This window comes from Bos grunniens, chromosome 3 (genome assembly GCF_055505025.1).
Source record: "Bos grunniens cultivar Pamir isolate PY7600 chromosome 3, Bosgru_T2T1.0, whole genome shotgun sequence".
NCBI classification, from domain to species: Eukaryota; Metazoa; Chordata; class Mammalia; order Artiodactyla; family Bovidae; genus Bos; species Bos grunniens.
The window spans coordinates 76,753,722-76,778,527 of NC_141167.1; the positions used below are offsets into that span (position 1 = coordinate 76,753,722).

The 24,806-nt window shown below is 38.3% G+C and overlaps 1 protein-coding gene across 11 annotated transcripts in view; it reads left to right on the forward strand.

The window, feature by feature from the left end:
* SNX7 (sorting nexin 7) overlaps positions 1-24,806 on the forward strand; it is a 163,999-nt gene that overhangs the window by 16,819 nt on the left and 122,374 nt on the right. For 9 of the 11 annotated variants that reach the window (XR_015160555.1, XR_015160557.1, XR_015160556.1 and 6 more), the window contains exon 2: positions 24,294-24,476. Coding sequence is in view for 8 of the 11 variants with exons in the window: in XM_086391372.1 (XP_086247498.1) it covers positions 24,294-24,476 (183 nt within the window). In the remaining 3 variants the exon portion in view is untranslated. Of the gene's footprint in view, positions 1-18,902; positions 19,074-24,293; positions 24,477-24,806 lie in introns of those variants that run through there. The other 2 variants (XM_086391378.1, XM_086391379.1) reach the window with 1 other exon arrangement.

Here is a 24,806-nt window from a genome sequence, read left to right on the forward strand (position 1 = left end):
AACATTGATTGATTTGCAGATATTGAAGAATCCTTGCATCCCTGGGATAAAGCCCACTTGGTCATGGTGTATGATCTTTTTAATGTATTGTTGGATTCTGATTGCTAGAATTTTGTTAAGGATTTTTGCATCTATGTTCATCAGTGATATTGGCCTGTAGTTTTCTTTTTTTGTGGGATCTTTGTCAGGTTTTGGTATTAGGGTGATGGTGGCCTCATAGAATGAGTTTAGAAGTTTACCTTCCTCTGCAATTTTCTGGAAGAGTTTGAGCAGGATAGATGTTAGCTCCTCTCTAAATTTTTGGTAGAATTCAGCTGTGAAGCCGTCTGGACCTGGGCTTTTGTTTGCTGGAAGATTTTTGATTACAGTTTCAATTTCCGTGCTTGTGATGGGTCTGTTAAGATTTTCTATTTCTTCCTGGTCCAGTTTTGGAAAGTTGTACTTTTCTAAGAATTTGTCCATTTCTTCCACATTGTCCATTTTATTAGCATATAATTGTTGATAGTAGTCTCTTATGATCCTTTGTATTTCTGTGTTGTCTGTTGTGATCTCTCCATTTTCATTTCTAATTTTATTGATTTGATTTTTCTCCCTTTGTTTCTTGATGAGTCTGGCTAATGGTTTGTCAATTTTATTTATCCTTTCAAAGAACCAGCTTTTGGCTTTGTTGATTTTTGCTATGGTCTCTTTTGTTTCTTTTGCATTTATTTCTGCCCTAATTTTTAAGATTTCTTTCCTTCTACTAACCCTGGGGTTCTTCATTTCTTCCTTTTCTAGTTGCTTTAGGTGTAGGGTTAGGTTATTTATTTGAGTTTTTTCTTGTTTCTTTAGGTATGCCTGTATTGCTATGAACTTTCCCCTTAGGACTGCTTTTAAAGTGTCCCACAGGTTTTGAGTTGTTGTGTTTTCATTTTCATTAGTTTCTATGCAAATTTTGATTTCTTTTTTGATTTCTTCTGTGATTTGTTGGTTATTCAGCAGGGTGTTGTTCAGCCTCCATATGTTGGAATTTTTAATAGTTTTTCTCCTGTAATTGAGATCTAATCTTACTGCATTGTGGTCAGAAAAGATGCTTGGAATGATTTCTATTTTTTTGAATTTACCAAGGCTAGATTTATGGCCCAGGATGTGATCTATCCTGGAGAAGGTTCCATGTGCGCTTGAGAAAAAGGTGAAATTCATTGTTTTGGGATGAAATGTCCTATAGATATCAATTAGGTCTAACTGGTCTATTGTATCATTTAAAGATTGTGTTTCCTTGTTAATTTTCTGTTTAGTTATCTATCCATGGGTGTGAGTGGGGTATTAAAGTCTCCCACTATTATTGTGTTATTGTTAATTTCTCCTTTCATACGTGTTAGCATTTGTCTTACATATTGCAGCGCTCCCGTGTTGGGTGCATATATATTTATAATTGTTATATCTTCTTCTTGGATTGATCATTAGGTAGTGACCATCTTTGTCTCTTTTCACAGCCTTTGTTTTAAAGTCTATTTTATCTGATATAAGTATTGCTACTCCTGCTTTCTTTTGGTCCCTATTTGCATGGAAAATCTTTTTCCAGCCCTTCACTTTCAGTCTGTATGTGTCCCCTGTTTTGAGGTGGGTCTCTTGTAGACAACATATGTAGGGGTCTTGTTTTTGTATCCATTCAGCCAGTCTTTGTCTTTTGGTCGGGGCATTCAACCCATTTACATTTAAGGTAATTACTGATAAGTATGATCCCGTTGCCATTTACTTTATTGTTTTGGGTTCGAGTTTATACACTGTTTTTGTGTTTCCTGTCTAGAGAATATCGTTTAGTATTTGTTGGAGAGCTGGTTTGGTGGTGCAGAATTCTCTCAGCTTTTGCTTGTCTGAGAAGCTTTTGATTTCTCCTTCATATTTGAATGAGATCCTTGCTGGGTACAATAATCTGGGCTGTAGGTTATTTTCTTTCATCGCTTTAAGTATGTCTTGCCATTCCCTCCTGGCTTGAAGAGTTTCTATTGAAAGATCAGCTGTTATCCTAATGGGAATTCCCTTGTGTGTTATTTGTTGTTTTTCCCTTGCTGCTTTTAACATTTGTTCTTTGTGTTTGATCTTTGTTAATTTGATTAATATGTGTCTTGGGGTGTTTCGCCTTGGGTTTATCCTGTTTGGGACTCTCTGGGTTTCTTGGACTTGGGTGATTATTTCCTTCCCCATTTTAGGGAAGTTTTCCACTATTATCTCCTCAAGTATTTTCTCATGGTCTTTCTTTTTGTCTTCTTCTTCTGGGACCCCTATGATTCAAATGTTGTAGCATTTAATATTGTCCTGGAGGTCTCTGAGATTGTCCTCATTTCTTTTAATTCGTTTTTCTTTTATCCTCTCTGATTCATTTATTTCTACCATTCTATCTTCTAATTCACTAATCCTATCTTCTGCCTCTGTTATTCTACTATTTGTTGCCTCCAGAGTGTTTTTAATTTCATTTATTGCATTATTCATTTTACATTGACTCTCTTTTATTTCTTCTAGGTCCTTGTTAAACCTTTCTTCCATCTTCTCAATCTTTGTCTCCAAGCTATTTATCTGTGATTCCATTTTGATTTCAAGATTTTGGATCAATTTCACTATCATTATTCGGAATTCTTTATCAGGTAGATTCCCTATCTCTTCCTCTTTTGTTTGGTTTGGTGGGCTTTTATCCTGTTCCTTTGTCTGCTGGGTATTCCTCTGTCTCTTCATCTTGTTTAAATTGCTGAGCTTGGGGTGTCCTTTCTGTATTCTGGCAGTTTGTGGAGTTGTCTTTATTGTGGCGTTTCCTCGCTCTGTGTGGGTTTGTACAGGTGGCTTGTCAAGGTTTCTTGGTTAGGGAAGCTTGTGTCGGTGTTCTGGTGAGTGGAGCTGTATTTCTTCTCTCTCCTTTCGAAGACTTGGGTTGCTTTTCTGGGTGCCTGATGTCCTCTGCTGGCTTTCAGAAGTTGTTTTGTGGAATTTACTCGGCGTTTAAATGTTCTTTTGATGAATTTGTGGGGGAGAAAGTGTTCTCCCCGTCCTACTCCTCCGCCATCTTAGCTCCTCCCCTGGTTTTGTCTGTTTTAAACAGAATATTTTATTAACTCTGACTCTACCTATATCTAGTCACCCTGGATAATGCAGTGTTACTTGTAGTATTAATAAAAAAGGATGTCAGACAACCAAAATTATTAGCAAATACTGATATAAAAATCAGTAAAACACACCTATGATAAAATAGAACAGACGGTTAAATTGGCAGTTTTTAAAACTGATACTGAAATGATTTTTTTTGACCTTGAGAAATTCTTTGGTATGACATACCCTTTGAAAATTATTTTTAACTAACTTTATTGAGATATAATTATATACCACAAAATTCATCCATTTTGGGTAAATGATTTTTTTTTAAGTAAATTTACTGAGTTGTACAACCATCACTGTCAACTAGTTTTAGAACATTTTCATCTTCTACCCAAAATCTGTCATTCCATTTTCAGTTAGTACCCATTTTTACTCCCAGCCATAGACAACTACTAATCTCCTATTTTCTGTCTCTATAAATTTGCCTTTTTAGGATGTTTCACATAAAAAGAATCATACATTTTTGTGTGTGTCTGGTTTCTTTTATTTAGCATAATATTTTATTTTTTTAATTATTTGAATATTTTTGCTATAAGATAAAAATTTTATTCTAAAATGAGAATCAGAGCTTGTTCATTTAAAATAAAACATTAGGAATAGAAATCCTGTTTAGAATTAAAATGGAAACCTTATTATGTGTGACCAAAAACAAAAGGTAAACTCTTGGTATATGGGTTTTCAAAATTGGGGGAAAAAAGTCCCTCATTCATTCTTTCGTATTAATGCTGAGAAGGTTAGGTGTGTGCATCTGTGTGCATACATACATAATACATATGTTCTTGAATACATCTGTATTTAACCTGAATGAAGGTTGAATGGTATTTTTGGTCAGGTTCCACTAGAAAATGCTCTAGTACAAACAGCCTCAAGTTCTTAGTGGCTTATCTGCAGTAAAGACTTCTTTCTTCCTCGTGTATATGTCAACTGTGTCTGACTGTGAGTCTGGTCCAGACTTTGGGTCTACTTCATCTGGGGATAAAGACTGAAGAAGTGATGCTAATTAGGTCAAGTCATTCCTGTGTCAGAGGGAAAAGAATACGAGGACTGGCGGAAGCAGGCAGTGGCTTCCGGATCTTCTGTCCAGACACATGACACCATCCACAGATTCACTGGGATGGGGAACAATTTTGCTTTCATAAGGAGGCACTGAAAGTTACCTGGCAATTGACCAGGAGATATATCCCTTTCACAGAAAGACAAGAGATCATTGGGAACAATCATGCCATCTCCACAAAGGTTTTGTGGCAAATCTAGTGTAAATGGCGTGTTGAACCTTTCTGAATAAGGAAAGCTAATTTTTTTCTATAGCGTATTAAATACAAGCAAGACAATTTTCCACTAGATAAGAAATTACTCAACCATAATTGAGATGAATGGAAAGACATTAGTCATGATTAATAACCTGCAATTGGTTAATGCTCATGAATAATCTGAGGAAGATCATACAGATCCTTAACAACCTCTAGCTGTGCAACTGGCGCCTTACTTTGGATTTCAGGTGCAGCGTTCATTTATCGTGGAGTTCTCCATTCCCTTCTTTTCAAGACCTATCAGATGAAAATGTGAATACTTCAAATTCTGCCACAGTAAATGTCAATATAAATTTTGTTGGTTATACCTTCATCAAAGCCTCTGTTCTACCTGTTTGCCTCCTTTCTGGTCCCTCAGCATCCTAAGTGCTTTCCTGCTGTAGGCATTATTGGTTTCCTGGACCGGAATCCACTTTCCTCGGTGTATTTCATGGCTGACTCCTTCTCACTTCACTTCTTTAAAGACACCTTCCCTGATAGCTCTTTCAAAAGCATTCTTTTCACTCCTTGCCTTAAACACTCCAGCAAATCACTCTACTTTCTCCAGAATTTACTCTCTTTCTTTGTATCTGGACTTATCTTATTTTTCTGTAGTTTTATTTGTTTATTATCTGTTACCCTCTCTGCTAATTACAGTGTAAGCTTCATGAGAGAAGGCATCATGGCAGCCAGTCTTGACCACTATAGAATCCCCAGCCCAGCGCTTAACACATTGTTGACATTCAATGAACCTTTGTTAAAGGAAATAAAACTGCTATGCTAGGTGCTTTTTATGTGTGCATATGGGTAGTGGTAGCCGAATCTTGGCTCTTCCAGTTAAGAAATAAGTGATTATCCCTATACTACAAACTGGGCTTGCCAGGTGGCACTAGTGGTAAAGAACCTGCCAGCCAATACAGGAGACCTTGGAGACTCAGGTTCGATCCCTGGGTAGGGAAGATCTCCTGGAGGAGGGCATGGCAACCCACTCCAGTTTTCTTGCCTGGAGAATCCCATGGACAGAGGAGCCTGGAGATCTACAGTCCATGGGGTTGCACAGAGTCATATGTGACTGAAGCAACTGTACTTCTTGGGAATCATTTTTTATTATATCCCTGAGTTGGGTGTGCAGTGTTATCTCCCCATGGGACATATTTTCAACCTCTTTGGGAGTTCTGATTAGTATAATAGCTTTTTCTTGGCTTGCTCTGCTTCCAGTTAGTCATCACAGGAATCTACAATAGTAGAACAATAGTAGATTAGTAGTAGCAATAGTTGGCTGATACTATGTTTCATATATGTATCCATTACCACAGACTTATTTTAAAACAAATTTAGTAGACTTATCATTTATGGATTTGACATTTATGGCTTTAAATGTCTTTTACGTGGAATGATGTGACAGATCTCGAAGCCATACATATAAATGCATCTATGATTTGAAGGACACAGTGGCAGATTCTCAACGGTCTTTCAGTCTTCATGTTTTACTTATTTTTTTCTTTCTTTTTTACTTGTCCTTGTTTCATATGTAGTAATCATTACTGAGGTGATAAAAATATTATTTTGTGAGTATATTTGTATACATATCCAAGTGTTAAGAACAAATCCCTAAAAGTTATGCAGATGCTAAAAATCTGAAACTTATTTTGACTTCTATGTACCAACCAAAGGGCTTCCCAGGTGGTGCTAGTGGTAAAGAACCTGTTTGCAAATGCAGGAGACCTAAGAGATGTGGGTTCAATCCCTGGGTTGTATGGCTGTTTTCAAGAAAAAAATCTCACTAAAATTTTTTGGTGTGTCCGCTATGCAGTGGGCTTCACAGGTGGCGCAGTGGTAAAAAATCTGCCTACCAATGCAGGAAACGCGAAAGACACAGGTATGATCCCTGGGTTGGGAAGACCCCTTGGGGTAGACAATGGCAACCCATTCCAGTATTCTTGCCTGGAGAATTCCATGGATAGAGGAGCCTGGCAGTCTACAGTCCATGGGGTCTCAAAGAGTCAAACATGACTGAAGCGACTTAGCATATGTATACCAAAAGTGAAGAGGATTTAATTTTTAGTTTTAAGCTTCATGAGAAAATTGTGGAAAGAAAATTAGTGGACTGTTTTCAATAATCAAGAATATATCCTTATCCTATTTGAACTGCCTTTTATAAAACTTTAAAAATTATTTTTAATATAGAATATTTTCATGTATACAAAAGAATATGTATATATACATATGTATCCATATTACATCTATCACTATAGGTAATATAACTATTGATGTAATAATATCTATAACTATATGATATCTACAGGGGCAAACAATCTGTGTGGCCAAATCTGGTCTGCATTTTGTTCGCAAATAAAGGTTATTGGCATGTAACCACACCCATTGATTTACATATTGTCTGTGACTACTTTCACAGTGTAGTGCCCAAGGTAAGTAATTATCACAGAGACCAGATGGCCTGTAAGACCCAAATTTATTATCTGGCCCTTTATGGAAAATATTTACAGACTCTTAGTAATAGAATAATAATATTGCATCCACCACTAGCTTAGGAAATAAAGCATAACCTCAAATTTTGGTACAAATATGCCTCAGAGATATTGCAGGTTCCGTTTCAGACCGTCACAATAAAGCCAATATTGCCATGAAATGAGTCACCCAGTTTTCATTTTTTTCAGTGCATATGACAGTTATGTTTATGCTGCAGTTACGTGTGCAAAAAATATACATACCTTAATTTAAAAATACTTTATTGCTAAAAATTATGTTAACCCTAATCTAAGTTTTCAATGAACCATAATCCTTTTACTGCTTAAGGGGCCTGCCTCAGTTTTGGTGGCTGCTTACTGATCAGAGTAGTGGTTGCTGACAGTTGGGGTGACTATGGCAATTTCTTAAAATAGACAACCGAATGAGGTTTGCCACATCAATTGACTCCTCCTTTCACAAATGATGTCTCTGTAGCATGCAATCCTGTTTGGTAGCATTTTACTCATAGAAGAACTTCTTTCAGTGCTGGAGTCAGTCCTTTCAAACCCTGCCTCTCGTTTATCACTAAGTGTATCGATTTATGTAATAGTCTAAATCCTTTGTTGTCATTTCAACAGTCTTCTCAGCATTTTCACCAGGAGTAGATTCCATCTCAGGAAACCACTTCTTTACTTATCCATAAGAAACAACTTCTCATCTACTCATGTTTAATCATGGCATTGTAGCATTTCAGTTACATCTTCAGGCTCCATTTCTAATTCCAGTTTTCTATCTGTATATACCACATTTTCAATTATTTCCTCCACTGAAGTCTTGAACCTCTCAAAGTCATCCATGAGGATTGGAATTAACTTTTTCCAAATTCTGTGAATGTTTATGTTTTCACTGCTTCTCATGAATCACAGATGTTCCTAGTGGCATCTAGAATGGTGAAATTGTTCCAGAAGGCTTTCACTTTCCTTTGCCCAGATCCATCAGAGAAATCCCTGTCTATGGCAGCTATCGCCTTGTGAAATGTAGACTTCAGTACTGAATGTGCTTCAGTACATGTGCTTCAGTAATGTACTTCAGTAATAAGTCTGAAAATAAGTCTTGGAAGTCTTTAATCTATGACCTGAATAATGGATGTTGTATTGGTAAGAATGAAAACATTAATCTCCTTACACATCTTCATCAGAGCTCTTGGGTGTCCAGGTGCATTGTCAATGAGCAGTAATATTTTAAAAAGAACTTTTTTTTCTGAGCAGTAGGTCTCAACAGTGGGCTTACAATATTCAGTAAACCATGTTGTAAACAGATTGGCTCTCATTTAGGCTTTGTGGTTCCATTTATAGAGCATGTGCATACTCAGTTGCTTCGGTCGTGACTCTTTGTGACCCCATGGACTGTATGTAGCCCACCAGGCTCCTCTGCCCATGGGATTCTCCAGGCAAGAATATTGGAGTGGGTTGCCATGCCCTTCTCCAGGGGTTCTTCCCGACCCAAGAATTGAACCCTTGTCTCCTGTGTCTCTTGCATTGAAGGCAGATTCTTTACCACTGAGCTACTGGGAAAAACCTCTTTTATAGAGCATAGGCAGAATCAATTTAGCATCATTCTTAAGGGCCCTAAGCTATTCAGAATAGTAAATGAGCATTGACCCTCAACTTAAAGTTATCACCAGCATTAGCCGCTAAGAAGCGCTTTAAAGCCAGACGTTGACTTCTCTGCTCTAGCTATGAAAGTCTTAGATGGCATCTTCTTCCAATAGAAGGCTGTTTCATCTTCATTGACAATCCGTTGTTTAGTGTTGCCACCTTCATTAATGAACTTAGCTAGGTCTTCTGGATAGTTTGCTGCAGCTTCTACTTTAGCAAGTTGATGCTTCACCCTGTATTTTTATGTTACAGAGATGGCTTCTTTTCTTAAAGCTCATAAACCAGCCTCTGCTAACTTCATACTTTTCTTCTTCAGCTTCCTCACCTCTTTCAGCCTTCATGGAATTAAAGAGAGTTAAGGCCTTGTTCTGGATTAGTTTTTGGCTGAAGAGAATGTTGTGGCTGGATCTTCTATCCAGATCTCTAATATTTTCTCCATATCAGTCATAAGGCTGTTTCGCATTCTTATCATCTATGTGTTCACTAAAGTAGCCCTTTAAATTTCCTTCAAGAACTTTTTCTTTGCATTCACAACGTGGCTAACTGGCACAGGAGACCTAGCTTTCAGTCTATCTTGATTTTCAGCATGCTTTCCTCACTAAGCTTGATTATTCCTGGTTTTTTATTTAAATTGAGTCTTGAGTCTCATCCTTTCACTTGAAAAGGACTAATGGCTTTTGGCACTGAGTTGTGTCCGACTCTTTGTGACCCCATGGACTGTTGCCCTCCAGACTTCTCCGTCCATGGGATTTCCCAGGCAAGAATACTGGACTGGGTTGCTATTTCCTTCTCCAGGGGATTTTCCTGACCCTGGGATCAAATGTGGGATTGAACCCACATTTCCTGCTTGTAGGCAGATTCTTTACTGCTGAGCCATCAGGGAAGCCCATGGTAGGATTATTACTTGACCTGTTTCAGTATTGAATCTCAGAATAGGGAGGCTCAAGGTGAGGGAGAGAAATGGGGGGGCAACCAGAGGGTGGAGCAGTTAGAATAGAAACTTTTATCAAGTTCATATCTTATATGGACGTGGTTTGTGGCTTCCCGAAACAATTACAATAAGAGATCACTGATCACAGATTACCATAACATATAGTAATAATGAAAACATTTGAAATAGAATTGCAGGAATTACCCAAATGTGACACAGAGACATGAAGTGAGCAAATGCTGTTGGGAAAAATGGTACGTATAGACTTGTTCAATGCAGACTTGCCAAAACCCTTCAATTTGTGAAAAACATGGTATCTGTGAGGTACAGTAAAATGAAGCTGGATAAAATGAGGCATACCTGCATTCTCTGTGTGGTCCTCCCAAGATGCTCTCTCTCTCTTGCTTAAAAGAAAATAATAATTTGGGTTTTGTTTTTTTCATTCATTTGGTTTTCATAAAAGTGATGGTCCTAAATGAAGAATGGTTTGACGTATGATATTTAGACTTCACAGTGCAAAAGTGTTACACATTCAGTAAAAACCATACTGTGAATTTTGATCTATTCTTGGGTAGTAGGAGATAAGCTTTCCTGGAGCTGGGTAGCAGCAGCAAGCCACAGCTCCCAGCCAGCCACACCATCACGAGTGGAAACAACCATACACTTACAAACATTCTGTGCCTGGACAGACATTCTGTTTTTCTTTTTCAGGCAACATTCAATAAAGTACATGAGATACTCAATACTGTAAGATTCAGTTCAGTTCAGTTGCTCAGTCTCGTCTGACTTTTTGAGACCCCATGGACTACAGCACACCAGGCTTCCCTGTCCATCACCAACTCCAGAGCTTACTCAGACTCATGTCCATTGAGTCGGTGATGCCATCCAACCATCTCATCCTCTGTCATCCCCTTCTCTTTCTGGCTTCAATCTTTCCCAGCATATGGGTCTTTTCCAGTGATTCAGTTCTTTGCATCAGGTGGCTAAAGTATTGCAGTTTCAGCTTCAGCATCAGTCCTTCCAATGATTATTCAGGACTGATTCCTTTAGGATTGACTGGTTTTATCTCCTTGCAGTCCAAGGGGCTCTCAAGAGTCTTCTCCAGCACCACAGTTTAGAAGCATCAGTTCTTTGGCGCTCAGCTTTCTTTATAGTCCAACTCTCAAATCCATACATGACTGCTGGAAAAACCATAGCTTTGACTAGATAGACCTTTGTTGGCAAAGTAATGTCTCTGCTTTTTAATATGCTGTCTAGGTTGGTCATAACTTTTCTTCCAAGGAGCAAGCATCTTTTAATTTCATGGCTGCAGTCGCCGTCTGCAGTGATTTTAGAGCCCCCAAAAATAAAGTCTCTCACTGTTTCCATTATTTCCCCATATATTTGCTGTGAAGTGATGGGACCAGATGCCATGATCTTACTTTTCTGAATGTTGAGTTTTAAGCCAACTTTTTCACTCTCCTCTTTCACTTTCATCAAGATTGGCTTTGTATTAGATGATTTTGCCCAACTGTAGACTAATGTAAATGTTCCGATCATATTTAAGATAGGCTAGGATAAGCTGTCCAGAGAAGGCAATGGTATCCCACTCCAGTACTCTTGCCTGGAGAATCCCATGGATGGAGGAGCCTGGTAGCCTGCAGTCTATGGGGTCGCTAAGAGTTGGACATAACTGAGCGACTTCCCTTTCACTTTTCACTTTCATGCATTGGAGAAGGAAATGGCAACCCACTCCAGTGTTCTTGCCTGGAGAATCCCAGGGACGGGGGAGCCTGGTGGGCTGCCGTCTATGGGGTCACCCAGAGTTGGACACGACTGAAGTGACTTAGCAGCAGCAGCAGGATAAGCTGTCATGTTCAGGAGGTTAGGTGTATTAAATACTTTTTGAATTACAGTATTTTCAATTTTCAGTGGGTTTATAGGGATGTAACCCCACTGTAACAGGAAGATCTGTGTATGTATTTGAAGCAATATCTGTTGAAGATTTTTCTGAATTTTGATATTGTATGTTTAGGACTTTAAAAAATGATGTTGCCCTGTGTGAATTCTTCTCTTATTTGCTTTTCCCCCTAATATTTAGCTTATAATTTAGCTTATATTTATCAATGGCCTTATATGAAGTTGTAGTTGATTTCCTATTTTCTTTAAAAGATTTCTTTTATTTATTTGGCTGGATTGGGTCTCAGTTATGGCAACGGGATCTTTGTTGCATCATATAGGTTCTTTCATTGTGGAGCAAGGATTCTCTAGTTGTGGTGCATGGGATCTTAGTTTGCTAACCAAGGACTGAACCCATGTACCCTGAATTGCAAGGCAGATTCTTAACCCCTGGACTACCAGGGAAGTCCCTGTGGTTGGTTTTCATTGCTGTGTAGTATACGTAACCTTGTGTGCGTGTACCACAATTTATCTATCTATTCTGGGCTGCTCTGAATGTTTTTGTAGTGCCTTAGGTTGTATCTACTACATGACAATGTTTTGACCATAGAAATTGTTGTATTCTTGTTTTAGATTTCTATTTAATTTCATGGGAAACTGAAAAAGTGAATTCCGAGATAATGCCCAGTACATATGACTTACTGGCTATTGTTGTTGCTGTTGTCCCCCAGTTGTGTCCGACTCTTTGCGACCCCATGGACTGTAGCTTTCCAGGCCTCCTTGTCCTTCACCATCTCCCTGAGTTTGCCCAAGTTCATGTTCACTGCATCGGTGACACCATCCAGCCATCTTATCCTCTGATGCCCTGTTCTCCTTCTGCCCTCAATCTTTCCCAGTGTCAGAGACTTTTCCAGAATCCTGTGTTCGCATCAGTTCAGTTCAGTTCAGTCGTTCAGTCATGTCCGACTCTGCGACCCCATGAATTGCAGCACGCCAGGCCTCCCTGTCCATCACCGACTCACAGAGTTCACCCAAACTCAAGTGCATTGAGTCAGTGATGCCATCCAGCCATCTCATCCTCTGTCGTCCCCTTCTCCTCCTGTCCCCAATCCCTCCCAGCATCAGAGTCTTTTCCAGTGAGTCAACTCTTTGCATGAGGTGGCCAAAGTATTGGAGTTTCAACGTCAGCATCAGTTCTTCCAAAGAAATCCCAGGGCTGATCTCCGTTAGAATGGACTGGTTGGATCTCCTTGCAGTCCAAGGGACTCTCAAGAGTCTTCTCCAACACCACAGTTCAAAAGCATCAATTCTTCAGCGTTCAGCTTTATTCACAGTCCAACTTTCACATCCATACTTGACCACTGGAAAAACCATAGCCTTAACTAGACGGACCTTTGTTGGTAAAGTAATGTCTCTGCTTTTCAGTATGCTATCTAGGTTGGTCATAACTTTCCTTCCAAGGAGTAAGCATCTTTTAATTCCATGGCTGCAGTCACCATCTGCAGTGATTTTGGAGCCCAGAAAAATAAAGTCTGACACTGTTTCCCCATCTATTTGCCATAAAGTGATGGGACCAGATGCCATGATCTTCGTTTTCTGAATGTTGAGCTTTAAGCCAACTTTTTCACTCTCCTCTTTCACTTTCATCAACAGGCTTTTTAGTTTCTCTTCATTTTCTGCTATAAGGGTGGTGTCATCTGCATATGTGAGGTTACTGATATTTCTCCTGGCAATCTTGATTCCAGCTTGTACTTCTTCCAGCCCAGCATTTCTCATGGTGTACTCTGCATATAAGTTAAATAAGCAGGGTGACAATATACAACCTTGACGTACTCCTTTTCCTGTTTGGAACCAGTCTGTTGTTCCATGTCCAATTCTAACTGTTGCTTCCTGACCTGCATATAGGTGTCTCAAGAGGCCGATCAGGTGGTCTGGTTGGTATTCCCATCTCTTTCAGAATTTTCCACAGTTTATTGTGATCCACACAGTCAAAGGCTTTGGCATAGTCAATAAAGCAGAAATTCAGATAACCAAAATACTGGAGCTTCAGCTTCAGCATCAGCATCGGTCCTTTCAGTGAATATTCAGGGTTGATCTCCCTTAAGATCAGCCTACTGGCAGTTAGGTGGTGGTCAAATGCTGTCTCCTCTACTTATTAAAATAGCAGTTAGAGTTTGAACAAGTGATTTAACCTGGTTCCTCATTTGAAAACAGGTAAATTAGCAGCTACTCAGTAGTATTATTACCTAGTTTACAAAAGGGGAAGAAGTAGAACATATTCTACAGGGTCATGGTAATATTTGCATAATTCACATAAAGCCTTCAAGCAGACAGTGTCTATATACATCACATTTGTCTCTTTTTATCCTCTTCTTAATCATCTGAAATCCAAGGTGAAATATGACGTCTCTGAGGTTACAAAGGAGAAAACTGAATCTCAGAAAAGTAACATGACTTGACTTGGTTCACATGGCTAGTGTATGTCTAAACTTGAGTAAACAATCTGCCTACAGTACAGGAGACTGAGGTTTGAGCCCTGGATCAGGAAGATTCCCTGAAGACCTGAAGAGGAAATGGCATCCCACTCCAGTTTTCTTGCTTGAAGAATCCTATGGGCAGAGGAGCCTGGTGGGCTATAGTCTATGCCGTCACAAAGAGTCAGACACAGCTGAGTGACTAACACCTTGACTGCCTAATGTTTTTCTTTTACCACTTTTCTTTTTGTCCAGAGGGGAAGATTTTATCAAATAAAATTATTTGTGACATTTCTATGGTTAGTCTCTAACTTTATAGTGCAAAACCCCTGAAAAAGCCCAAGTATATTCAAGGCAACACTGTTAGAAAATAGAAAAAAAAAAAAGGATAAATAAATTATGATATATGCATACAAGAGTATATATACTGCATCACACTGGAAATTATGTCAAACAAGATTATTGAGTGTTGTATGCCCCTTTATAGAACCCGACACAGGCTGGCTTTTCCCCCAATCACATTTTCAACAGTGCTCCACAGAAAGCCTTTCTAATTTTTATTATTATTATAAGCAGGCAGATTGGAAGGAGTTGTAAACCAAAACACAGCTGGTAAGTCTAAATTTAGGCCCATCAAGATGAGTGTCCCTCATAACAACATGGTTTCTCAAACTCCTTCCATGGTAAGTTGCATTTTACCAGATGTCTCTTGGTATACGTGTTTCTTGTACATCAGCAATTTTATTTGCATGGCCTTTTCATGCCAGTATTCTGATTTATCACACTTCTCACATTGATTTTTTCCCCTCTCTGCTTGTAAAAAGAAAATAGCTGTTTGTGCACAGATGGTGGATGCAATTTAGTATTATCAGAGTAATTCATGTTATATTTATGAGATGTTCTGGAGTCGAATCTTAGGGAGGGATGTTAAGGAAGGGCACTTCTCAGAGAGGTCATATCTTACCTTTCAACCTGTTTCTTACGGAGTTTATCTCCTGAGCACCCAGATATTGGCAGGTCATTGTTTGTTTTAAATTTCAGCTGTGTATTTTATTTATTTCAGTAGTAGAACTTTGGAACCATCAAATAGCATTAAAGGAGGGAGGCAAAAGCATTTTTCAGAAATTATTGAAGTTGATTGTTAACTGGTTAAAAAAAATGAATGGATCAAAGATTGAATGTTTTAATTATAATTCCTTCCTTCCTTTCTACCCTTACTTTCTTCTCTACACATTTATTCTGTGCCATTCTGTATACAGAAGTGCTCATTTGCTAGGGCTGCCATGGTGAAGAACCCAGACTAAGTGTCTGAAATAAACAATTTTCTCACAGTTCTGGAAGCTAGAAGTCTGAAATGAAGGTGTCAGCAGGGTTGGTTCCTTCTGAATGTGTGAGGGAAGGATCTCTTCCTGCCTCTCTGCTTGGCTGGTAGATGGCTGTCTTCTCCCTGTGTCTCATAACATGCATGTCTTCGTCCAAATTCCCCCCTTTTTGTAAAGATCCCAGTCATATTGCATTAGGACCCACTTCAGTGACCTCATTTTAACTTGATTTTTTTTGTGAAGCTCCTATCCCCAGATAAGGTCACATTTTGAGGTGGCAGGGTTCAGAGTTCAACATATCAATTTTGGGAGGACATGGTTCAACCCACAGCAGATACTTATAATAAAATAAAAGTAAAACAAGGAAAACTTACCCTTATTTCATAAGTGAGTTTGTCAATAAATTGCAGCATGCTGCTGCTGCTGCTAAGTCACTTCAGTTGTGTCCGACTCTGTGCGACCCCATAGACAGCAGCCCACAAGGCTCCCCTGTCCCTGGGATTCTCCAGGCAAGAACACTGGAGTGGGTTGCCATTTCCTTCTCCAATGCATGAAAGTGAAAAGTGAAAGTGAAGTCGCTCAGTCGTGTCTGACTCCTAGAGACCCCATGGACTGCAGCCTACCAGGCTCCTCCATCCATGGGATTTTCCAGGCTAGCACAGTGCTAATGTCCATTTATTTTGGGAAAGTCATCTACATGGTTTTTCTTATAGTGAATGTGCTAATTTGGAATCAGAATAAAAGACAGTGCCATCTTGGTTGTTTCCATGTCTTAGCTATTGTAAACAATGCTGCCACGAATATTAGGGTGCATGTGTCTGTTTGAATTATGGTTTTCTCAGGGCATATGCCCATTAGTGAGATTTTTGGGTCATATGGTAATTCTCTTTCAGTTTTTTAAGGAATCTCCATACTGTTCTCCATAGCAGCTGTGTCAATTTACATTCCCACCAACGGTACAAGAGGGTTCCCTTTTCTCTGCATCCGTTTGTAGATTTTTTTAATGGTGGCCATTCTGACTGATGTGAGGTGATACCTCATTGTAGTTTTTGTTTGCATTTCTCTAATCATGAGTGATGTTGAGCATCTTTTCCTGTGTTTGTTGGCCATGTGTATGTCTTCTTTAGAGAATTGTCTGTTTAGGTCTTCCACCCATTTTTTGAGCTCTGTGACAACCTAGAGAGGTGGGTGGTGGGAGGGCAGTTCAGGAGGGAGGGCATATAAGTGTACCTGGGGCTGATTTCATGTTGATGTATGGCAGAGACCAACATGATACTGTAAAGCAGTTATCCTCCAAAGGAGGGGGGGACCTATCAAAAAAGAAAGAGAAAACAGGCACTGACTTCCTGCAGCAATGTGGCTTCCTTCTCTATTGTGCATATTCAGATTTTCACCTGAAACCATCCCTAGATGTTTTGGTGTATGCCTCAGTGTGTGTCTGTGTGCTCACTATGCTCGCTATAAGTATTCAGTGTTGTTTAAGAAGGTTAAGCATGCAAATAATTTCCCCTCTGCTTTAATCTCTTGAAAGGAAAAAAAAAATGAAAAGATGTATTTTCACTGTCTGAAATATCATAAGATAATGGACATATAACCAAATACAAAGAATGAACAAATGTATAAATGAAGTTGAGGGCAGGGGAAGGAAGAGAGAGAACTAGAGGAGAAAGAGGCATGCATTATCGTGGAGGTGAGACCTTTGGAAAGAACAAATTTTAACGATCCATTTCTCCTGAAAAGCATCAACCACAAAAGGTTAAATGGAGTTCTTTTTGGTTAATTACTTCTTTGGATCTTCTCAAACACTTATTTTCTTCACTTATTCATGTCCAAATGTAAATCTTTTAAGTATCGTCAGTGTATTTTCTTTTCCTTTTTCTTTGAAGTGAATATAAAACTCTTTGAATAGTCAGTTTTATTGAGGTTTTAAGAATGTTTCTGAGTGATTCATAGTAATTTAAATCTTTCTACTGAAATCTTGGAGGTTGCTAAATTTCAGCCTGTAATTTTCTTCCTTTGCTAGATATTGAAGCATATTTTTATGACACCACACTACACTCATTGGAATTGTGAGCCTTTGTAAATTCATGCAGATCTTTCCCACTGTACAAAAGGATGCATTTTAAGCAGAAGAAATAGAATGCTAAATTATGTAGTAGGTAAAAGAAGTGGGTTGTGGTAAGTCAAAAGGGTGACTACAAAGAATGCCAGAGCACGTGGTTGCATGCACTGTCAGTGAAATTTAATGCACATTTGCCCATCAAATTAAAATTTGTCAGCTTAGAAAACTATTATTTATATGAAATGAACATTGAGAGAGATTTTTGTACTTGCTGATTGCATGTTTATTCGGAACCTCTAAATTCTGTTGTAATAACTGCTTAGAATTCCATTGTGTTAGCATCCCATAATTTTGACAATCCCATTTTCTTGTGATTCTGGGCATATTTTTAAATTTCCTTTTGAACTATACAACTTTGATGAGTTCAGAAAAAAAATCAAGCAATCAAATGTGTAATCCAAGCTCTTCTGCCAAAATGGCCCTAGATATTCTTTTAACTTATTACAATGGTTCTTACTGTTTATGAACACATTAGATACAGTGTTGACTCTAAACAATTAAAAGTCTTTCTACAAAATAATACACATTTATTTTAGAGTATTTGTAAACACAGAAACTCAGACAGGAAAATATTAAACTCAAGAGGAATCCTGACACTTGAAATAACTTCTGTTAACTTTTTGGTATAACTTCCAAGTTCATGAGCACATGCATATTATGAGTCGCTCTTTGTTACTTTTTCTCTCATACCCTCTGAACCCCCTCTGTCATAAACACACAAGCACACATACATGCATTAGAATCTAGTTAAATACAAATTTTATAAGCTGCCGTTTTCTCTTAGTAACACACTATGAACCTTTTCCCAAGTTTCTATATATTCTTCTAATACATTAATCACTTTACTGTATTCCATTATATGGATAGACTTTATTGTATTCTGTCATAAGGATATACTGTAGTTTATCTCACTGAACTTTTGTTGCAAGACATTTATCTCCATGTTTTTTGCGTGTCTGATCAACCCAACTGTGATTTGTTTTCTATTCCTAGGTCTAAATCATGCCTAACATGCATATATTTTCTAACATTTATATCTTATATTATAAATACCAGTCTTCTCTTAAAGGAACCAGAGCTCTTTCGATAAATGTCTGATTCCATGACTGGGGGCAGGGAAAATAAGTATAAGGTAAATCTGAAATATCTTTGATATGCCTGAAAATAAAGTGCTCAAGGGGTAATGAAGACATCAAAAACATACAGATGCCAGTTTTAAGGGACTCCTACTAGGCAAGTTTTGGACACTTAGAACATCAAAATGAATTATATTAATGAATTATAACCCATTGAGTAAAATAGGTTATACTATACTTATAATTAATTGGCTAAATAAATACTCTTTATTCTCCTTAGTAGGAAATCTACTGATAATATCAAAATTGAAAAATTAGGAAAAGAGTATATGTGTTATTTTGAAGTAAAGAATGTAACAAGAAACAAATATAGCTAAGAGTTCTGAATTTACTTCTAAGGAGTACGAACTGATAATACGAATACCAGAACATGGGATGCTGCATTTTTATTTTTAATTTGTTTCATTTTATTTTAAGCCTTATTGAATAACTTGACTTTTGAAAACTAATTTTTTTTTTTTTGAAATAATTTTTTTTTAATTTTGAAATAATTTCAGACTTGAAGTCTTGCAAGAATGCCACAAAGAATCTAGGTCTGCTGGTTATTTACCATTTCACAACATTTGCTTTCTGCCTCTCTGTAAATTGAGTAAATTGGAAACATATTTCTCATAATTAAATCTCTGTGTATTTTTGAAAACAAGGACACTCTCCTACATAATTACAGTGTAAGTATCTTACTCAGGAAATTAACATTGACATAATACTATTAATATATTCTAATCCACAGACCCTTTCAAAATTTTCCAGTTGTACCAAACATATCTCTTAGAGAGAAAAAAAACAAATGTTCTCAAAGGTTCTCCTCCTTTGGTACAGAATCCAGTCTAGGATCACGTGTTGCGTGGTGGTTGTCTCTTAGATGGTTGTCAGCAGTCTGGAACGGTTCGTTTTTTTTTCCATCATGGTATTAGCATGTCTCCTCGTCTCAGACATACTAATGTTTTTCTTCTTACTATCTTAATTTAACTATATCACCATTTTTAGTTAAATTTGGTATTAAGAGCAATTTATTTTTATTCACAGTCAAGGGATGTGATGACCTGTGATTACATTTTCATTCTTGTTCTTTTTGTTTTCCTTAGAGTTCATCATTCATTCATTTATTCATTTTTTTAAGGCCCTCCCTTTCTCCCTGTCTTGTTTTCTCTTCCTTTTCACTTTTTTTGCATCAATCTTAATTCATTTACAAAGTCTAACATGGCATGCTTCCTTTCATTATGCTTAGAGGTATCAGATATTCTGTCAGTCTCCTTCCTTCCTTCTTTTCCTCTTTCTCTTTCCCTGCTTACTTTGCTCTTTCTCTTTCCTTTCTCCCTCTGTTATTATTTCCTCTTTATAACTTTGCCTCTCTGAAGTCTTTCAGCTCCTCTCTGTATAGGTTGTTCTCTAAGTCTGCTGCAGAACTGTCAACCTGGAACATTCTTCCACTGTCATCCCAGGAATTTCCTTTAATTCTCTTCTCTGTTGAATCTCCTGCTTTTAGGTCCTATTTCTTCTTTCTTGGTATATGCCCTTATTTTGGAAAAGTGAAGTCCTCCAAAGAATGGATGCATGGGAAGTCAGATTTTGAAATCTTTCACACCTGAAATGACTTTATTTTTCCTGTGTACTTGAATGACTGTTTATCTGGCTGTAAATAGTTCTAGGTAGAAAATACTTTCCTTTAAAAATTTTGAAGATACTAATTTATTATCATTTTGAGAAATCTGAAGGCATTCTGATTCCTGACATTCCTGTTGTATTTTGCCTGTTTATATTCTCTCTGGAATTTAGGCTTTCCTAAATTTTTTTCCTAAGCTTTTAGGAATTTAAAAACCTCTATGATTATGAAATGTCATGGTAATGGAAGCTTGTGGAAGCACTCCCCACCCCCACCATTGTCTTGTTCATTTTGAGGAGATCTGATAGACCCTGTCAATCTGGAAATATTTCCGTTTGGATTTACCTTCTTCATTTTCTGGAATTATTTTCAGTCAGGTTCTGTCTACCTGGATCATTAATTTTTAAAAAATATCTTCTTTTCCTTCTCATATTCTTTTGGTCCAGCTTAGTTCCTGAGTTCTGTCTTTGGAACTTTCTGTTGAGTTTTTATCCTTTCATCATATTTCAGTTTTCATGAACCTCTTATATTTTTGGTGTCTCTGCTGTTCTCTGAATTCTTAAAAAATATAACACCTGTTTTCATTTATGAATTTGATTTCATTCTTATCTCTCATGCTTTCCTCTCTTGGTAAGCATTCTATTCTCTATTCTGTCTGCCTCTCATATTCTCTTTGTGAATCTTTCACCTCCGAGCCTTCCCACATGTTGAGATGTTTGGTGGTTCCTGCACCAGGTAATGAAAAGCCACGTTGACAGTCAGTGTTTTGCCAGGAAGGGGCTTCCCTGTAGTGTTAGTATGCAGAGGCTTGGCTGATTCCCCAGGGCACTGCAGCTGTCAGTGTTTTCTTGGAATGGTCAGCTCAGAGAGGAAATCTCCAACTATTATGTGCAGTTTTCCATCTTGCTGCCACTTTCTTGGGGTCAAATGATGGGAAAGGACAGGATATCTTTCCATCTAGTATGTAGGACTGTCCCTTGATATCTGTATTTTCATAGGGCCTGTCTCTCCCTCCACCCTACCTGGTGTCCTTGAATTCAGAGGCACTCCAGGAAATTTCCAGTTTTCTGCAAAGCTGGGAAAGAAAAGTCACCTGATTGCATGGGGTATGTGAGGGAATCTGAGGTACCAAATCTCTTTTGTTTTATGAGCTTTTCAACCAATCCCCTTATTTAGCTCTATCAGCTTTCTGAGTCTACAGGTTTCTGGAACCTCTGCCTCTCGCGTCTCTCTGTGAGCCTCTGTCTCTGTGTGCCTCCTTCTTCCCAGTTAACCATCCTGTCCTTGGTTTACTTTAGCTTTTTTTTTAGTGGTAGCTTTTCAGTTACCACTCAACCATCAGAGTTTCAGTTTCCAAAAGATAGTTTACTTCATGCTTCAGTTCAGTTCAGTTCAGTTCAGTCGCTCAGTCGTGTCCGACTCTGTGACCCCATGAACCGCAGCACGCCAGGCCTCCCTGTCCATCACCAACTCCCGGACTCCACCCAAACCCATGTCCATTGAGTCAGTGATGCCATCCAACAATCTCATCCTCTGTTGTCCCCTTCTCCTCCTGCCCTCAATCTTTCCCAGCATCAGGGTCTTCTCCAGTGAGTCAGCTCTTCACATCAGGTGGCCAAAGTTTTGGAGTTTCAGCTTCTACATCAGTCCTTCCAATGAATACCCAGGACTGATCTCCTTTAGGATGGACTGGTTGGATCTCCTTGCAGTCCAAGGGACTCTCAAGAGTCTTCTCCAACACCACAGTTCAAAAGCATCAATTCTTCGGTGCTCACCTTTCTTTATAGTCCAACTCTCACATCCATACCTGACCACTGGAAAACCATAGACTTGACTAGATGGACCTTTGTTGGCAAAGTAATGTCTCTGCTTTTTAATATGCTGTCTAGGTTGGTCATAACTTTCCTTCCAAGGAGTAAGCGTCTTTTAATTTCATGGCTACAACATCTGCAGTGATTTTGGAGCCCAGAAAAATAAAGTCAGCCACTGTTTCCACATCTATTTGCCATGAAGTGACGGGGCTGGAAGCCATGATCTTAGTTTTCTGAATGTTGAGCTTTAAGCCAACTTTTTCAGTCTCCTCTTTCACTTACATCAAGAGGCTCTTTAGTTCTTCTTCACTTTATGCCATAAGGGTGGTGTCACCTGCATATCTGAGGTTATTGCTATTTCTCCTGGCAATCTTAATTCCAGCTTGTACTTCATCCAGCCCAGCATTTCAAATGATGTATTCTACATATAGGTTAAATAAGTAGGGTGACAATATACAGCCTTGACATACTCCTTTTCCTATTTGGAACCAGTCTGTTGTTCCATGTCCAGTTCTATCTGTTGCTTCCTGACCTGCATACAGATTTCTCAAGAGGCAGGTCAGGTGCTCTGCTATTACCATCTCTTTCAGAATTTTCCACAGTTTGCTGTGATCCACACAGTCAAAGGCTTTGGCATAGTCAATACAGCAGAAATAGGTGTTTTTCTGGAACTCTCTTGCTTTTTTGATGATCCAGCAGATGTTGGCAATTTGATCTCTGGTTCCTCTGCCTTTTCTAAAACCAGCTTGAACATTTGGAAGTTCACGGTTCACATATTGCTGAAGCCTGGCTTGGAGAATTTTGAGCATTACTTTACTAGCATGTGAGATGAGTGCAGTTGTGTGGTAGTTTGAGCATTCTTTTTTAGCATTGCCTTTCTTTGGGATTGGAGTGAAAACTGACCTCTTCCAGTCCTGTGGCCACTGCTGAGTTTTCCAAATTTGCTGGCATATTAAGTGCAGCACTTTCACAGGATCATCTTTCAGAATTTGAAGTAGCTCAACTGGAATTCCATCACCGCCATTAGCTTTGTTCATAGTGATGCTTGCTAATGCCCACTTGACTTCACATTCCAGGATGTCTGGCTCTAGGTGAGTGATCACACCATCATGATTATCTGGGTCATGGAGATCTTTTTTGTACAGTTCTTTTGTGTATTCTTGCCACCTCTTCTTAATATTTTCTGCTTCTGTTAGGTCCATACCATTTCTGTCCTTTATCGAGCCCATCTTTGCATGAAGTGTTCCCTTGGTATCTCTAATTTTCTTGAAGTGATCTCTAGTCTTTCCCATTCTATTGCTTTCCTGTATTACTTTGCATTGATCACTGAGGAAGGCTTTCTTATCTCTCCTTGCTATTCTTTGGAACTCTGCATTCAAATGGGTATATCTTTCCTTTTCTCCTTTGCTTTTCACTTCCCTTCTTTTCACAGCTATTTGTAAGGCCTCCCCAGACAGCCATTTTGCTTTTTTGCATTTCTATTTTTGGGGGATGGTCTTGATCCCTGTCTCCTGTACAATGTCCATGAACCTCCGTCCATAGCTTATCAGGTATTTTGTCTATCAGATCTAGTCCCTTAAATCTATTTCTCACTTCCACTTTATAGTCATAAGGGATTTGATTTAGGTCGTACTTTAATGGTCTAGTGGTTTTCTCCACTTTCTTCAAATTCAGTCTTAATTTGGCAATAAGAAGTTCATGATCTGAGCCACATTCAGCTCCCAGTCTTGTTTTGCTGACTGTATAGATCTTCTCCATCTTTGGCTGCAAATAATATAATCAATCTGATCCGTGTCGACCATCTGGTGATGTCCATGCGTAGAGTCTTCTCTTGTGTTGTTGGAAGAGGGTGTTTGCTATGACCAGTGCGTTCTCTTGGCAGAACTCTCAGCCTTTGCTCTGCTTCATTCTGTACTCCGAGGCCAAGTTTGCCTGTACTCCAGGTGTTTCTTGACTTCCTACTTTTGCATTCCAGTCCTCTAAAATGAAAAGGACATCTTTTTAGGGTGTTAGATCTAGAAGGTCTTGTAGGTCTTCATAGAACTGTTCAACTTCAGCTTCTTCAGCGTTACTGGTCGGGGCATAGATTGGATTACTGTGATATTGAATGGTTTGCCTTGGAAAGGAACAGAGATCATTCTGTAATTTTTGAGATTGCATCCAAGTACTGCATTTCAGACTCTTTTGTTGACCATGATGACTACTTCATGCTTAGCCTATTTTTTTTTACTTTGAGGGTTTGTACCTTTTTATGATTTTTGTCTTGTTTTTGTTTCTTTCTTTACTGTCATTTTTAAAGTGGGATTTTGTCATGAAACAGAAATAAGCATATATTTCCACATACTTTATTTAAGTAGGAGTCCAGTTATCCTTTTTGTTCTTAACATATATGATTAGTATTTGTATTGTCTAAGAAAAAGAGGGTTTCAACTCTTTTCCCCCCTAAACATTAATTTTGAATGTTTTATTCATAGGATGCCTCATTGATGGACATGAATTCCTTTAGCCCTCTGATGCCGACGTCCCCTTTATCAATGATAAACCAAGTCAAGTTTGAAGATGAGCCAGATTTGAAAGATCTTTTTATTACAGTCGATGAACCTGAAAGCCATGTTACTACAATTGAAACTTTTATTACTTATAGGATTATTACTAAGGTAAGTATTTAATGAACATTTTCTTGACTACAATTGCTTCTTTGAACTTTTGGAACTACTTTTTGTTCACTTTGATATTCACGTTAGAGAATTTTAGTAGAATTAAGTGCTGGTCTTTCAGCCATTTTGAATAAGACATTGCATCTTATCTATCCTTCACTTGTCCTATATGAATTTGGATTAACTTGAGTACCAGTCACTTGTATTTTAGCCATTGTGCTTCTTAAAATAAGAACATTTTAATGTTTTAGTTTAAAGATGATAAACTTATCTGGGAAAGAAGTTTCGCTAATAAAGAAAACAACTGGTTCAAAACATAATGCAGTATTC